This window comes from Parambassis ranga, chromosome 1 (assembly GCF_900634625.1).
Source record: "Parambassis ranga chromosome 1, fParRan2.1, whole genome shotgun sequence".
NCBI lineage: Eukaryota > Metazoa > Chordata > Actinopteri > Ambassidae > Parambassis > Parambassis ranga.
The window spans coordinates 6,902,693-6,920,296 of record NC_041022.1 but is presented as its reverse complement, the minus strand read 5'-3'; the positions used below and the strand labels follow the sequence as shown (position 1 = coordinate 6,920,296).

General features: G+C 41.7%; 2 protein-coding genes across 2 annotated transcripts; both read right to left on the bottom strand.

Moving 5' to 3' along the window:
* Positions 1-11: 11 nt before the first annotated feature.
* Positions 12-12,410, bottom strand: prkacab (protein kinase, cAMP-dependent, catalytic, alpha, genome duplicate b). Its single transcript, XM_028414114.1, has 11 exons — positions 11,803-12,410; positions 10,825-10,886; positions 9,547-9,675; positions 8,867-8,965; positions 6,404-6,486; positions 6,146-6,272; positions 4,648-4,743; positions 4,027-4,149; positions 3,845-3,904; positions 3,650-3,754; positions 12-3,562 (listed from the first exon to the last, which is right to left on the bottom strand). The coding sequence occupies exons 1-11, from the start codon at positions 11,846-11,848 to the stop codon at positions 3,437-3,439; spliced, it is 1,056 nt and encodes a 351-aa protein (XP_028269915.1). The 5' UTR covers positions 11,849-12,410; the 3' UTR covers positions 12-3,436.
* A 1,409-nt stretch (positions 12,411-13,819) lies between these two features.
* LOC114436954 (histone chaperone asf1b-B-like) lies at positions 13,820-17,528 on the bottom strand. The gene is made up of 4 exons (XM_028407384.1): positions 17,207-17,528; positions 16,325-16,440; positions 16,004-16,180; positions 13,820-14,778 (listed from the first exon to the last, which is right to left on the bottom strand). The coding sequence occupies exons 1-4, from the start codon at positions 17,313-17,315 to the stop codon at positions 14,581-14,583; spliced, it is 600 nt and encodes a 199-aa protein (XP_028263185.1). The 5' UTR covers positions 17,316-17,528; the 3' UTR covers positions 13,820-14,580.
* Positions 17,529-17,604: the final 76 nt, after the last annotated feature.

Sequence of the window (17,604 nt, the reverse complement as noted above, 5' to 3'; positions counted from 1 at the left end):
CATCGAGGAGACACATAATAATATTTGTATTAGAGCTTCAAACATTTTGTCCATGATGACAGAGTCAACATTAAACCTGACATGGAGGAAATACAGCTAATGTTAAGTCACAAGCGATGTAAATAATAATCATATTAATAATAATAATAGTAATAATGGCTTTTAAATTAGTCCATAATAACCAATAAGGCAGCTGATGACTACAAGTAGACATGCAGCACCATTTATCTGCCAATAATTCTGATCTCTTTAATTGATATTCTCTCTCAATAACAAGGAAGTAGAAACAAAGCTCAGCAGTTCAGCACTGTGTATGAACAGTAGGGTGATGAGGGGTCTCAGGTTTGAATGATAACGGTGCCTTTTCTTTCATTTTGAAGCACAATATCAAGTCATAACATAACTACAAGCCTGAAGGGCTGCGTACAGTGTGTTGGATCCATGTGTGTTATTCATGGGTGTATGAGGAGTTTTGAATTTGATAGACAAAAGGCTTGATCTTGTCTGGCATCAGGATTTTCACCAGATCTGTCAAACAAACAAACACAAACAAACGGATCCATCTCACCAAGCTTTAGCCAAAAGTAAATGGACACCATGTGCAACTTTAACATAGTAGCGGTCTGTTTGTGTTTGTTGTAAAGGTGGGAAATCTTGATTATTTGGATTTTTCTGATTGATTTTCCATAAATAATCAATCAATGCAGACAGTTTAAGGACAATCCCTTTGCCAGACAGTTCAAAACCTCCATTCATTGACTAACTGTGACAGAATTAGAGCCTATATTGAGCATTGAGAGAAATGATCTTCCCAGTTTGGTGTGGAAGAGCTGCCTGTCCTGACCTCAAGGCCCGCCAACGCCTGACATCAGACCTTACAAATGCTACAACAGGCTGAAAAATGGAGGCCGGCAAACATATGCAAACCACATGGTGGCCGGGTGCCCACATACTTTTGTCAACATAATGTATGTGCAGACCAATCAGCGTACTGTGAGGACGTATGGGCAGTTATGGGCTTCTTTTAGGTCCCATTATATTTCTTGCTCGGCTACACTTTTTTTTTTTTTTTTTAAATTTTCTGAGCATCTTGTAAGATTTGTCAGACCTTATTTGAGTTTTGAGTTCAGACAACTGGATACTTATCATGTAAATACTTGTTTTTAAAACCCAACTGATAGTTTTGATACTTTCTAAGTGCTTGAATCATCCCTGTACACTCCTCTAGTGACAGATCAATGTTCGTATACTTAGCTAAATCATCTTTTCTATGCATATGTTAGATGCTGATTGGTTTGCTAATGTTGTTTAGCTTTGGGCACATATTCTTTTTAGAACAATGACAATATTTCTTTAATGCTATTTGCTAGCTTGCTTGGCCTAGAATCAAGCGAAGTGAGACGACGACACGGTTGGCCTTTGCTGCTGCTACTCTGACAGGTTAGTTTATCAGTGCGGTTAATCCTTCAGAAACTGAGTTGATACTGTGCTTCTGCAATGCATATTCTAAAATTCCCTTTTGTATTTAAATCAGTTTATCCAGCTGTAAATCTGGGGCCATGTACAGAGAGTCGGCATGGTGTTTTATTAGAGGCCCCTGTAGCAGGTACAGTAAAGGTGGCACACAGGACTGAAAATCTGAACGGGCTCCCGCTGCAAATTCCTTCAAGTCGGGTTATTGTAATGACCATCCCATTTTACAAACAATACACACAAACAATTACACATAACAAATGTGCAATTCAGAACTAGGCTTGTATATTTTTCTTGTTTCCGACAGGAGGGAGTGACGTGGATTAAAAGTATGCAGAGTTTAAACCAAAGCGCCTATTTGAACCAAATCTGAATATCATTATTATGGTGGTACATTAAATTACAGCTATAAAGAAGGCAGTTTTATGTCTGAAACAGACATTAGTGTCACTTGGTTTTATGTTTTATAAATTCTGAATGAACAATGACCACCATTTTGGGCATTGCGTTTGTACTCTGCCAACAGAGCTCAGGAACTAAGGAGACACCGAACACCTGAAGTGCTATTTGTTGTATACTTCATAACGGCAGGTTGTACACCGTGCGCTAAGAACACGTTTGTCTTTCCTCAGTACTAACCGTTCGCCTCCAGGTGCTCTATCTTTTCCTAACCTGTTCAGTGGAGTGCCACTCATCTTTACATCATCACCACCACACGAAAAAACAAAACTAAACATAAAACTGTGTTTTAAAACACACAAATAGTAACACATGTACATGAAGTGTGGTCCTACTTTGGTAGTGGGAGCAGGGAGAGAATGGGGTGGGGGGTGGTGTTGGGTGAAATGAATATAAACTTCCAGACCACAAGGCAGAAGCGGGTTCACCTTGGCTGCCTCAGACGGTCTCTTTTCAAGGGCCAAAGAAGAATCATCTTGACTTGTACGCAAACTCTAAGCAGAGACAGAAAGTGCTTTTTAAACTGAGTTGCTGAGTCAGCAAAATCCAATCATATAGAAGGGCAAACTGGAAGACGCTACTCAAGTCTAAATATTTCCTTTTTTGTTCCTCTTGATTTTCAAACCAGAACTTTAGACTCCAAATCGCAATCTAATAAACATCTGCTAAGTGATATGATCGAACCTGAGATACAATTATGTTACAGTGTGTCTTCACAACAACATTAAAACTGGGAAAACTCCACTCCCTTCTTTCCTTGTTTGTTAGCATGACGTGATATCACTGGAATATCTAATAACATTGAAAAATGGAGTATGGAGCATACTGCAGATATGCACTAAGTCCCGCTATACTAACAATGATAAGAACAACAGACGGAGCTAACGTTTTTTTTTTCCTTTTATGTGTCCTCTGTCTCCGACTGGATTTAGTTTGAGTTTTTCTTTTGGCCCATTATGTCTGAAAATAAGTTCTCTGTGATATGAGAGGGCAAAAATATACAAGGCGCAAAAAAAAAATAAATAGTCATCTAACCCTCAACACAAATATGTGTGCGTGATTCATTTCTGAAACGTTCGCTCAGATTGAGACCTAAACTTTCTCATCGGGCTTCATGTAGTAACGAACAGACTGATGGATTTATGTATGTTGTGACGCACAAAAAAAAAAAGATGAATGAACTTATAAAAGAAAAGGGAAGAGCTTGGGTGAAAATGTGTAGAGGCAACTTCAAATTGGTGAGAGGTTCCCGACACCCATGAAGCACTCCTTCATTATAAAGGGATCCATAAATAAGACAGAATAATAAATAAAATACAACAGAAAAGGCAACACTGCTGGTTATCAGTCTCCTTGCTCTTTTTTCCCTTCTCTATCCTCTTTTTTTAGTAGCTGGTGCTTGTGATTGGACAGGAGACAGTGCTCTCTCCTTATGTCTCCCACTTGACCAGCCTACCTTTGACTCTCCCTACTTCCTTCTTTCTTCCTCTCTGCCTCTGTAACTCTAGAATTCAGCAAACTCCTTGGCACATTTCTCAGTGAAGGAGACGCGGATCTCCTCCTCCTCATAGTCGTCAAAGTTGCTGGTGTCGCCTGGTCCCTTGAACTTGGGAACAAAGGGAGCTTCCACCTAAACACAAATATCAGCAATGATTCATAGCAAGAAATCACACACACACATGCACACAGTACATTGTACACACAAACACACACTTGCCTTTTTCTGGTAGATGGCAATCCAGTCAGTTGTTGCAAACCACTTGTGTCCCTTGATGTCGTTGACCCCGTTCTTCAGGTTCCCATAACGTTTTGTGAGATCCACCTGAGGACGTGTTTATATACCGACTGTCAACAACTTTTTAGCAGAGTAAATTAAACCTAAACATCAAATTGTCCAAATATTTGCTTTCACCTGTAACAAGTTCCGTAAGAGGTCCTTCAGGTCTGAGCTGAAGTGAGATGGGAAACGCACCTATCGACAGAAAACAAGTGTAGTTTTCAGCTCTGTGGGCTCATTTCATACAGCAGGGGTTCATGTCATGCTCAGGGCAGGACTGTTGCACCTTTAGAGCGCCATCAAATGATGAAACTCACCTTCCCTGATACGATCTTTTCATAGATCTGAATGGGCTGATCAGCAAAGAAAGGTGGGTACCCAGCTGCCATCTCATAGACGAGTACACCCAGCGCCCACCAGTCTACTGCTTTATTATACCCCTGGACAAAGGGAAGAGGGGAGAGTCACTTATGTGCAATTAGCAAAAACATCATTTTATAAATCTATCTCATGAAGAAGAGGGCCCTAATCCTTTTCTGTACCCGGGGGCATAAGATGCATCTAACATATAATAATAATCCAATTATAATTATGAGTAAGTAACAACAGCACCTCATCCTTTTTAAACCATAATCTAAAATGTTTTTTCCTCAATTAAAAATAAACAAAATGTTTGTAAACTGGACTTTCATCAGACAACACACTGTAAACACCCTCTAAATGTCCATATGCTTAATAACTCTAAATCCACATCTTCTAGAAGTTACCAGTATACATCTTTAATCAATGTCAATGAAATACTTATCCTGAAAAAATATTTTAAACTATTTTGGAAATTTTTGTGCAAGCAATTATTTTAAAAATCCAAAGTCACATTAATGAATAAAACACTGATCAGCTTTGAATTCACACACACACGTTTGAAACTGTTTGCTCACCTTGCTGAGAATAATCTCTGGGGCCAAATATTCTGGGGTGCCACACAGTGTCCAGGTCCGGCCCTTTACACGTTTGGCAAAGCCAAAATCTGTAACCTGCAAGAGAACAAGCAAAAGGAAAATAAGTGGACACGCACTGCTTAGATTTCAACATGGAAGTGGTCAATGGACAGGACCAGCAGTGAAGTACAGCAAGCATCTCCAGCTGTTGTTTCACACTTGACCACTAGAGGGTGGCATATTCTGTGGCATACCAAGGGTTCTGCTAATGTGCCAGCATACACAGCATTATAGTGTGGTTGGATATTCACCTTTAGGTATATATTACATAACAATAACCCCTGTTTCATTTGAATTTTTCACAGACTGTTCCACTTACAGAGCTCCTTCTTTATGCAGGTCTCTTGTGAGACTTTACACACATCTCACCTGTCACTCCAGAGGTACTACATGGCAGCACATCATACAAATGGTAACAATAAAAACTGTTCAGGTCTCTAATCAGAAGGTTTATTTGCATATTCTATGAGAACTGCTCAAAAGTCACCATTGCATTATATCAAATTAACCATTTTGATTATGGCTTTTGCAGAGAGAACACACTGCAGCTGACTAGGTGCTGCTTTGGATTGTTGGATTATTGTGAGTAAACACAAGCAGTAGCCTCAAGGGCTGAGAAGTGAAACCAACGTGGACGTCATTGGTTCTAAATAAATACAAATGAACCCATCATGCTGCCACTGCATCATTTCTAAAGGCTAAAGATGTTTTTTAAATGAGCGTGCTGCTAAGTTGCTGATGGCAGCGTCTGCGGCTGCATTGTCAAACGCAGTTTTTGACATTAACAAGTGTTAGTTTAATTTCTTAGCAGCATACGTTGCTGCTGGATTAAATGCAAAAAGCAGCTGTTCCCTCACAGGCACTTTAGGCTGGGTCCAAAAGTAAGAGTGTCCCCCAAACCATCATGTTATGCACCTGGCCCTGGTGGCATAATGTTTTTGTATTAATAAAATACCTGTAATTAACACCTACAGTCGGGGTGACGTTTTATGACACATCTGTTTAAACTTTATTTATGCATAAAGTTGACAGCAGGCACCTGCCTTCTTCACTTCCACTTGAGTTTGGGAGTCTGAGAGCCTCCCAAGCTCAGCTTCAGAACTGCTCTCCAGAAAACCAGGTGGAATATTTGTTCATTTTTTCAGTCTATTAAAAAAACTAAGCAGAACAAACATGCTTACATTGTAGTTTAGCATGACAGCATGCTAGCATTAGCTGAAGGGAATATCCTCAGTTAAAGTTTAGTACGATTTAAGCCATGGCCTCACACACAGTGGAGCATCCGAGGAGGATTTGGCTGTAGGCTGAAATGTAGAGGGGAGAAACCTTTCCCGTACACACAGATGGCCTGGTCAGTGTGTATGTTTAAATTTCAAATATTTTCAAGGAGTCCATATCTGAAATATTCTATAAATACATGCGAGGGCTTTTTTTTTACCTGTATGTAGCCCTGTTGGTCTATGAGCAGATTCTCAGGTTTCAGGTCTCTGTAGATCAGGTCCAAAGCATGCAGGTACTCAAAGGTCAGAACAATCTGAGCGGCATAAAACCGAGCATGTGGCTCACTGCACACACAAACACAGAGGCACAGAACCATTATTGGAGTGTACAGTAGAGAGCTGCCATGAACAGAACAGAACAGTAGGCGTTGACAAAAAGCTGCTGTCTGTAAACTTCGCTGCACGGAGACACTGACCTAAATCTGCCAATTCTCCGTAGATGGGAGAACATCTCTCCACCTGGGACATATTCCATCACCATGTAGAGGTTAGTGTTGTCCTGAGGAAGGGAGGGTAGTGGTTAGTCACTCCTGTTATACACAGGTATTAACACACTATACACACACACACAAGGAGAGGCAACTGGAAGACACTGGTTATATTACAAAGAGGGCGATTTTATCATCAACAGAAATTCCAATTTGAATGAAATTGTATCAAAAAATATATAACTATGAATCTCCATTATTTGGGATAAAATTGTAGCCCTGCATTCACAGTAAAATTATTACTGTATTACAGTATAATCTGAGAAGTTTTATGAAAAGATGAACAGATTTAGGATAAAAACAGAAGTAGTGAACACAATGGCAAGCCCCACACTAACATTTAGGACATGCTTGATTATCCAGTGACCAGTGAAATTAGATTTGGAGAAAGAGATGAGAGATGTGAAGCTCCTTAGTTCAGTGGGTTCGAGGTATGTGATGCTCCATAAGAAAAGGCTGATACGTGGTATACTGTTCCTTCTGGTAGTTGGCTTGGTGGTTAGTTTTGATTTTATTAATAAAATTCAGTGAGTGCAGGAGCGGCCAGGTCATATATGTGAATGTCTGCTGGATTATATTTCATTTAAACAGTGATGATATGACTTAGACTTTCGATTTTTCTAAAGCCTCCAAGTCATAGACCAATTGTCAAGTAGCCCTGGTCTCTGTCTAGATAAGGAAATAGTTCATATATGGCAAAATTATTAAATGTATGATCAGCTGAACTGTTATTACACCTAAATATTTACATTTGTGCACCACTTACATTCAGGTCTTGTAAACAAATGCAGTTTATTGCCCAGATGGTCAACTGCATAACACATGTCATTTGCCTGACCACTGAATATACTGGCCGTTGGCAAGTGGGGAGCTATCAATGTTGAGCCTTGTTTAAGGTCAAAAATAAATCATTCATTCATTTCACATCTGTCTTATACTTGTGGTGAATAGTCTTATCACGTTATAGTTCTGCATTTTAGCCAGATTCACCACGTACACCTAAATATCCCAGCTTTGAAGACACATCGTACATTTGACAGTTGATTCGTTGTGGTTCACTCTTCCATCTGTGTGCAGGACGGCAAGCGGACCAGAATATTCTGTTAATAGGTTTATTTAAGGCTTCAGTCCCACAGCATCCAGGTGCATCTAAACAGCTTAACCTGAATAAGGCCTTTACTGGAGGACGGCCATCAGCTGGGTTAGTCTGTGTGATTACAAACAGCAACTGACGAAGATGCGGTGCCAATGCACACAACAGCTCTCGTTGCACACAAAAGCTAACATCAGATGACAGACCATTAGCAGGAGTGTCGATGAAGGCATGGATGTTACATGTTTACAAGACTTGTGTTGGCACCCCCCCCCTTTGAGTGTTGTTAGAAGATTCTGTTGCTAATCAGAGAAATCACTATAAAATGAGTCAGTATTTTATACTGGGCATGGATCAAATTACATGACTGTGTCCACTGTGTGTGCCAACTGAACATTTGATGTGAAGCAGCACTTGTTGAGACAGCAAACACAAACTCTGCAGCAGCCCTGGTCTTTTTAGAGCATTTCGGCTCACTAGTTATACAGGTTGTTATTTTTAGCTTTTAGTCTGAATACCTAGTAAGTTTAAAGTATGCATTATTCCTTTCCACCATTTGAGACTAAAGATGCAATTGTTGAATCTGTCTTGGTTTCCAGAGGTAGTAGATATCGCTCTCAAGACACGCAGCTCTTTAAAAGATGTTGCATGATGGATCATGTGGACAAGTGCCACCGCATAAAACCGCTGACCACCACAAGCTCAGGACAAACAACGAAGTCAGTGACTAGCTGGTGAGCAGAGCGGGACACTAAGGAGCTATACTCCAGGAGTTCCTGAACCTAGAGAGGCCAAGCTGCAGACATTTTTCCACTTTTGTGCTGTTACTGTCGTTCCATCAGACATTTAACATGAGAAGCTTTGATTTATAGGGTTAAATCTTTACATTTTCCTTTCACTGTTGCTGCACTGCTGTTTTTTTTGTACTCTCACGCCTGTGGTGTGCTCAAAGGTGTGTGTATAAATTAGCCGCGCTGCCACTTTCATCAGATCAAGTTTATACATTTCCTCATTGATGTTTTCAGCGTTTGCTCTTCCGGTCACTGGCGTATGACCCAACACCTTAAACTGCCACAAGCCCACAAGAGACTGAAACAAAAGCTGGACTCATCAGGTAGATTTCTTTAGTCTTAAGTTGTTTGTGACTTGTTTTAGTGAATAATTGTTTCTGCACATGTGAAAGGAAAACACTTAGCTCACCTTGACAAACATGCAGAAGAACACTAATAACGAGGCAGTGTGATGAATGAATGTCCTCAGCAACCACACATATAGGCTTGTATACCTTAAGTCCTTACCTTAAATGAGTACTCTAACCGCACCAGGAAAGGAAAGCTGACAGCCTGAAGAATCCTCTTCTCATTCAGAGTGTGCTCTATCTGCTTGAGCTTCACCACCTGAAAAGCACAGAGGCAGAAATAGAGAGAGAGAGAGAGAGAGAGAGAGTATTGCTCTGTTTCATCAGTTTCCCCAAACAGAGCCTTTCCCAGCATGCATTTGAATGGACAGTTCAATAGTTCAACATTTATCATCTGTTTGACCTGTGTTACAAATCAATAAGCACAAGTCACATCATGGCAACATTGGATTTACATAATTATTCAGATGATGTCAAAAAATGGCTATTAAATACCTATATACATGACAGGAAATGCAGCCACATTTTTACTAAAACGACTACTTGTGCACTAAGACAACCTGAGCTCTGCTCTCCGATTGATGCCCTCTCCAGCACGAGTGGATTCAGATAAAGCTTGCACCTGTATGTGTTTGAGTCTCTGCCCTTTTACGCCCTCCATAAAAGACTCAAGTCTTGTAACAGCAGTGTTCACATCAATGACATTTCCATGCTTTCTATGGGCAGCCTGTAGGAACATTGAGTGTGTCCCTGTGTGTGTGTGTGTGTGTGTGTCCTTGGATGGTAGACACATTTAAAAACAACCCTCCATGACCCTGCCCACCCCTGACCCAGACTGACCTTCTGCTTGTTGAGGATCTTCATGGCATAATGCTGTCCCGTTTCTCTGTGCTTGACCAGCATAACACGGCCAAATGAACCCGTGCCCAGAGTTTTCAACCTCTCAAATTGCTCCAGGCAAGCAGTGTTCTGAGCAGACAAAACACAAACGGTTAGCTGATTTTTGTGGAAATGTGGTGTGGAGGTGTCATATCTGGTCCTGGGCTTAGTTTTACTATTCATACTGTATTTACTACGCTCTGTGCACGGTATACTGTCTATATCCACATTAATCTTTTTATATTTGACTGATGATCATTTGTTCATACACATGTGCACATACTGGATGTCCAGCAGAGTGCTATAGATCCCATTCATATTTAATATCACAGTGCAGTCAGACTGCCACACACCACATGTGGTAGTCACAGCTGCCTCTGTTTAAATGAAATGTGCAGATTTCTCTTGAATGCCCATATTTTATAAGATCAGCATCAGCGTGTGTTTATAATAAATGAAAAAGTACATTATGTGTACTTTGTATGTATGTACATTACTTGCCCTACTTGGGCTGCTGCAGTGAGAAGCTATCCAATCACCCCAAGATTATATTCTGTGGTGAAGACTACATACAACACAATTGTCTATATGTGACAGCATATTCGCTTGTACATCTGTACCCAGGTCCTCTCTTACTTGTGTTTATCTGTTAATCATATCCTGGTTATACATATCTCAGTATCCATAACCATAACAGTATCCAGGTTTCTGGCCATCTATATACTATGTTCCAAAGCAGCAGAGAACTTTCAGACACATGTGCCTATAATTGATCTGTACCATCAATGCTGGTGTGCAATGTTTGTACTTAATTCCTCTTATCTTTTATTATATTCTATTCTATTCTACACTAGCATCTCTTAGCACTAATCTTGCTCTGACTGTCGGTGTTGTATTGCTGCTGGTACCCGAATTTCCCTGAGGGACCTTCCCAAAGGGATTAATAAAGTATATTCTATTCTATTCTATTCTATTCTATTCTTTTCTATTCTATTCTACACCTGAATATAGGCAGCACTTTGCTCACAGAACTATTTTTTGAACTGACATCATCTATATAGTTCATGGTACAATTCTAAAGGGATCCAGATATCATTAATATATATATATATATATGTATCACACCATATATCGTTTCCTAGAGCAGGGAAAATAACATATTCTGTATTTGTCATATTTTATCTATATATAAATAATGTTTTGTGTATAATGTTTCTGTGCCGTTATGCGTAGACTAACCTGTGCGGGATTCTCCCACTTTCTGAGGAAGTCCTCTTTGGCTTTAGCAAGGAACTCCTTAACTGCAGAGGAGGAAACCACCAGTGTTAACTTTAGAAGTGTGTGTGTGTGTGTACAGAGAGTGAAATAAACTGCTATATTTTCTGAACTCAATAGTCATATTACTCACACTTACATAATATTTTTTTCTCTGTTGTAATAATCTCTAGACTCTGACAATGCAAAAACAACCTGGACAGTGTTTGTAAGGAATCAGATGCTCATTCGGTCAATTCAGATTTTCATGATAAAGTGAGTGAATTACAGCATTTATTACATAAATTATGAACACTGATCCCTCACAGACTACATGCAGAATTATTTGAAGGGGACAGAAACTTAAAGGTTAAAGGTTCAGGTTGCCCTTAAGCAAGGCACCAAACCCTTGAAGACACACACACACTTTAATTCCCAGCTTAAAAGGAGGAAAAACAGACCTACAGATGTAATTATCAATAGGTCTGTCCAACACACACACAATTTCAGTAGCACCTCTTTACAAAAAGCAACAGGCACAGAATGTTTGGGAAATATCTGACACATAGGATCTTGTGATCTCGCCAAGAATTTGAGTACAAGAGGATGTGAAGATGCCAAGATTCTTGGAGCTTACAAATGCAGATCTGTAGCTCATAAAGTCATCTGGCTACAGAAACACACCACATACCTGCTTCAGTCTGTCTTTACACCCACTGGGGGGAAAAAAATACTCTGAGAACATAAACAGTCCCTCTGAAACGGTCTCATTTCTATGTAGCTGCGTAATTTAGATTCTTATGAGCTTACATGGGATCCTTAATAAATTAAAGAGCAGGAACAGGCCGCATGTTGTGTAAAGCTATCTTAGCCTGCTGTGTCACATCGTCTCCATTCATTTGGTGAGGCTGTAACAGAGCAGGTACCGATCAGGAGTGATGTGTGCAGGGCGACGGTACTCACCGCTTTCCATCTCGCTGCCCTTCCTCGCCGTGGGCGCGTTGCCCATGATGACAACCTGTCAACGGGCAATCCGTGTTTTTTGGCCGCACTGCAGCCTTCTCCAGTTGGTCTAATCTCGATTAGGTCTGGCCGGTATTTCTTAAATCCAGCAGTACCGTGCGTTAACTCAGGGCGCTTGGTCTTTAATAGGCTGGCAGCTGCTGATGCGGTGCCACGGCAAGAATGGGATGTAGCGGACTCACTCACTCACTCACTCCGCGGTCATCAACGACATCGAGCTGAAAATCACGGGTAGCTGTGATATGTCGGACGCTGGGGCTTCAGTGGACCGTCAGGCCGAGCACGGCGCAGTTGGCCTGGACACGGAGGAGCCAGTCTTCGCCTGTCCCTCCTTGCAGCCCCCGCCGAACGAGCCCCCCCACCCCCGGCTCCCCACCTCTCGCCAGCCTAAAAAAAAATCAGCTACACCAGAGGCAGGGATGCAGAATTCTCTAACGGAGGCCTGCCGCCTTTCGTAAACGAACCCAGCGTTTTAAAAATTAAACCTCGGCGGGGTCCGACAACGACGGGAGTTCACCCAAATCAACATCGGCCCCCCGTAGCCTCGGAGACGAGCGAGATGACGGAACTACAGCCGAGTGAACGCCCCGCCTACTCATCAGACCTGGTGTTGATTGACACCTAAATCTCGTGTGCGGATTGGCTACCTGTTTGCAGCCTTGTCCCACTGAGCGCTCTGATTGGCTCTTCGTAATCCATCAGCAGCTGCAGCGTCCTACCGTCCTGCACAAAGCAAGCGAGGGGAACGTCACCCATTATTTTCCTCCCAACGACGTGCGCGCCTACTTTCTCTGGCTCTTGTCCGCCATTGGCTGAATGCGAGCGAGCCGTGGGAATCTCGATGGATGCGCAGACGGCTATTGGCTGTCATCAGGGATGGCCCTCCTTCCACGAAAAAAAAAAAACAAAAAACTACACCCCACTTCCCTCCTTCTCCACCGCCGCCAAGCGACTGATACACGTTTGGCTGAGTGACGTCAACCGCGAGCTATTTTTAGAAATGTTGGTCAGAATGTAGCGCACGCGCAGCGCGGTATTGGCTGGCAGGCCTTCTAAACATTTCTCAGACTGCGGCGCGTGAAAGGATGAGTTTATTTAGAGGGGGAATGAATCTCAAGTGCAGAATGAAAACACGCACATCCAGATATTAGTCTGTACCAACAGCTCCTTTCACAACACCTGGAGCTCACCTGCCTGCCGAGCCTAATAAACAATTATGGGGCCACTTCTTTTTTTAAGCCACAAGATCATTACACACCTGTATCTGAGTGCCTAATATAAACAAGACTGCATTTGCTAAATATAAAAAAGGAACCAACTACATGAACAAATATCAACTATATAAATACATCACATAACTGCTCTAATATATCAAACAGGGGCACAAAGATCCAAATTAGTATGGTTGTACTGCACAACCTACCCGATGAAGGGTTTAATTCCCTGTAGTTTTGCTGTTCAATATCAGTGCAATGCCTGATGTAAATAAACAGCAAATGCTTTTCAGATACCATGTGATGGCACTGTACAATCCCCACAGATTAACACCCAGCCTGTTGGTTAATCACTTGATTTGAGCATTGATACACGGTGCTTATGGCTTTTAATACCCAATATTAATCATGCACACATCAGACTATGCAGACATTTGAGAAGCTGGCTGAGGTAACGGTTGGATGGATGGAGTAAGTCCCTTCAACTATGATAAAACGAGCGAGAGCAGACCCCCCCCCACCACCACCCCTCTCCCACCTTCACTTCTGTGCTGCAGTTTCCTAGCAACATGAGGCTAGAGTGAAAATGGTGGAGGGATGCTGCTGCATTTTATGAATGAAATTGAAAAAAAGGAAAGGGGCCACATAAGGGTAGGCGAAGTGTGTACCCATGCGCATGCACATTTTCTATTTTTTTTTGTTCAGCATAGCTGTAAGAAAGATACAGTGACTACCAGAGTCAGCACAAGGTCAACAAAACAAACTTTATTAACCCCATCACTGTCGTTACAAATACTGAGAATATATAGATAAGTACAAAATGAAAACATGCCTTCTTGTTTTGAAGACAAAGCATTATTTACAGTAAGCCTAAATATTTCTTGTTTACCTAAAACAGGGATTGGTGTATCAGAGAATGGTATGTTTACTGAGTAATCTGGATGACACTTGGGTGAAACTGAACTCAGATGGTTGCATCATGGCTGAAGCACTACTTCTCTAACATTGCCTATGTTTTAAACCCAAGATTTTCTTCCACAGACAGACATCTGATGAGCCTTACAATGAAATGCTTTAAGCTGCAGGTGCGACATCTCCTCAGACACACCAGGCTTTGATCTTTGATCTTAAGAGGACAAAATGAACAGCAAGGCATGGGTGCCACAAATCACTGCATGAATTGCAGAGCTGTGAGGATCCTGTCTCTTGACTTGCCCCCACCCTGCTGACTTCCAAACCTTCTTCAGCACAGCATGAACATAATCTTAGACAGAGATGTGATAAATTAAGGCAATTCTGGCTGTGCAGATCTATGAATGTGTGGCAACAAAGACGAGTAACCAAAGATGGTAACTCTGCACTCTTTTTGTGTGTATAAAATAACATCCGAGCTGCTGTGACAGAGCTTCCCCTGACATGTCCGTGTCCTCCATGTCCAAATATGTTTTTCAGGTGTGATTGAGTGTGTAAGGTAAGTGCTCCTTGTCCATTATATTGAAGACTCTTACATGCAATCCATGGAGTTGTCTGGCATCAGTCCAAGAGGTGGCATCTTTCCTGGTATACAGGATGGAGGAAGCATGCCACTGATGTTTGGAGATGGGTCAACGTTCTCGCTGTCTTCCATTTTGTCTGCCAAGCCCTCCCAGTTGATATGGAAGCGAGTGACTCGTGGATTAGAGGCCAAAATATTCCTCTGGAGCTGCAATAAGGAAAGTAAAATCAGTGATATGTCGAGTACACATTATTTTGGAGTTGAAGGAGAATAGCTGGACACATCTGGTCTTCTGTGCACATGTAAAAAGCAAAAGCTAATCAGTAAAGCATGCAGTAGGAAGATTGTTGTGTGTCCTTGGGCAAGGCACTTTACCCGCATTGTCTCCAGTGCACTCACTGGTGTATGAATGCGTATGGAATAGGCGGTGGTCGGAGGCCGTAGGCGCACCTTGGCAGCCACGTCTCCGTCAGTCTCCCCCAGGGGAGCTGTGGCTACATCTGTAGCATACCACTGCCACTGTGTGAATGTGGTGTGAAAGAATAATGCATCTCAATGCAAGGGCTTTGAGTGCCTGCCCAACAGAGCAGAAAAGCGCAGTATAAGACCAATGCATTATTATTATTTTTATTATTATTACTATGCAGAATAAAAGTGTAACAGTCAATGCTGTGGCCTGTTGTATCCATACATGTGCACAATCAGATGTACTCATTGTACTGGCAATCGTCTGCAGAAGCTGAAGGGATCTGTGTTATATCTAGGTGTATGTATCATTTGCCTAAAGCCTGTAATTAATCATAGCATAATCAAGACTCTAAACGAACGATTTTACAGAAAAATGTAAAAAATAAAGTGCCCACTGGTGTTAAAAAGGTTCTTAAAAGTGGATTTTGCATTTTGACATCTTATCTATACTATTTCCTTTGCAGACTGCCTAGGTTTGTTGCAAGCGTGAAACACCAGCATACCGTGGACTCTCTTCACACTCCATGCTGTCGCTCTGTGTGTTGTTGTGAGTCAAGTCTACTGGCATGCTGTTGTTGTTGCACACATTCCGAGCATCATCTTAGAGAATACAGTGGTCACACAGATCAGTCCTATTATCTGCTATCAGATTAATCCACTTAGACAATACCTGAGGCAGAATCTGAAGGTAATATTGGATTGGTGCAGCCCTTCTACTACACTACTCTTTCATGGACGAGTTGTTCCACACTTTTTTTTAACCTAATGCAGTTCTACTGTTGGTTAGGCATTCCTCTCCATCTTTGTGGTTGTCTACTCTCTGGTCTGTGTAAGTCTCATGTTTAATAATGAAATATTTCTGTTTTTAGATTCTTAGTTTGATGAACAATGTAAGTTAGTTTTGATAGAGAAATAATGTATTTTATTCCTCCTCCCCCTCCATGACTGAGAACTTGTGCGTTACCTGAGTGTAGTCTGGTTTCAGAGGTGGGTTCTCCCGGAGCTCAGGGTCTGTATATTCATTGTTGACATAGTAACCGATGCGGATGAACTCCTGTCCACGGTAGGTGCAGGTAATAAGGACCACAGTCACTCCGACAGCATCACTTTCTGGAATCAGCCCTGTGTTAGGAGCATCAGCCTAACAAGGTATATAAGCATACACAGAGAAGGATATCACATCACTTCCAGGGCAGGAGTCAATACACACAGTGGTTAAGGGGCACGTTGTTTTAAAACAAGATTAGATGCAACCAAATGAGTAAAGCCTTCTCAGAAAACTCACCTGAAACACAAACATGTGTCTGCCAGCTGGTACTGGTCCCACTAAAACAGAGTCCAGAACCTGATCGTATTCCTCGCTCTCAGCAGATCCCACATAGATGATCTTCCACTCTAGATCTAACAGCAAACAGAGGGTTCCAGCAAGAGTTACCAAAAAAGAGTGCAAGTCACTTTTATAATAATGTTTTACACAAAAAGACACTGTAACAGGAGATCATAGTGTTTTACTGTTTTAATTGTTGTCAAATGAAGTTCACCTTACATGACAGAGAAAACACATGTCCACACTGTTAATTCCATTATTGACGAACTAATATAACACGGCCCAGCCAGGACATAGTATAGAGCGGCTTCAGCAGCCTTCATAAAATGATGCATCTTTTAGTAAAGTAAATGCTGCTTGGATGATGCAGCCAGGCATTTGATTATCAATCAGAATTCATTTGATCTTTCTCAGAATTGGACTTTTTTCGTAATCATCACCGGGATATTTTAGAACTCTTGCTGGTACTTCCTCGTTGTCTCGTCTCGCGGTTCGCGGCAATTCATTCAGCTTGTTTGTTGCTACAGTAACTTAACCTGATCAGCCAATCAGCTTCTCGGAAAAGGAGTATTCGAACCAATCACTGCAGACAAGAGGCGGGACTCGCAGCACGAACGCGCCAGCGCCAATTTTCAACAACTCGTGAAAGGAAATGTCACCAAACAGCGAATATTCAAATATTATCGAACAAAATAACCTGTATGTCAATCATTAATGGTGCGGCACACAGACATAAAGTGACACTGCACAAATGGCCTAGACCTTAATTAAATTCAACAGCCTACAGACAACAAAGCGTAATTTAACTGATATTGCGTGTTAGCTGAAAACAATACCCACCTTCCGGCAAGTCCTCCATGCATTCAAACGTTATTTCGAACTGAAACGGGTTTCCAAACGGGCTCGGGTTATCCAGTACAGCGACATTTAACACTTGCACCTTGGCCATAGCAGAGTCTTCTAAGGAAACCTGGAAAACTAGTTAGCTTTGTCTCTCTTACGTGACCCAAGTTTAACCACTCACTCAGCACTTGTTTGTCGTTGTGTTCGCCGAATAGCTCACGCGCTTTATGGTCGCCTGTCTTGAAGGATGTAAGTCAAAGTTTGATTCTTTTATCCGGTAAGAACACCAAAAATGACCCACCGGCGGCTTAGCTAAAGGAAATACGTCACCGTCTTCTTCTTCGTTCTCTTTTTCTTCTTCTTCGGTTTGCAACCAACTTGCAAGGTGCCTTCCA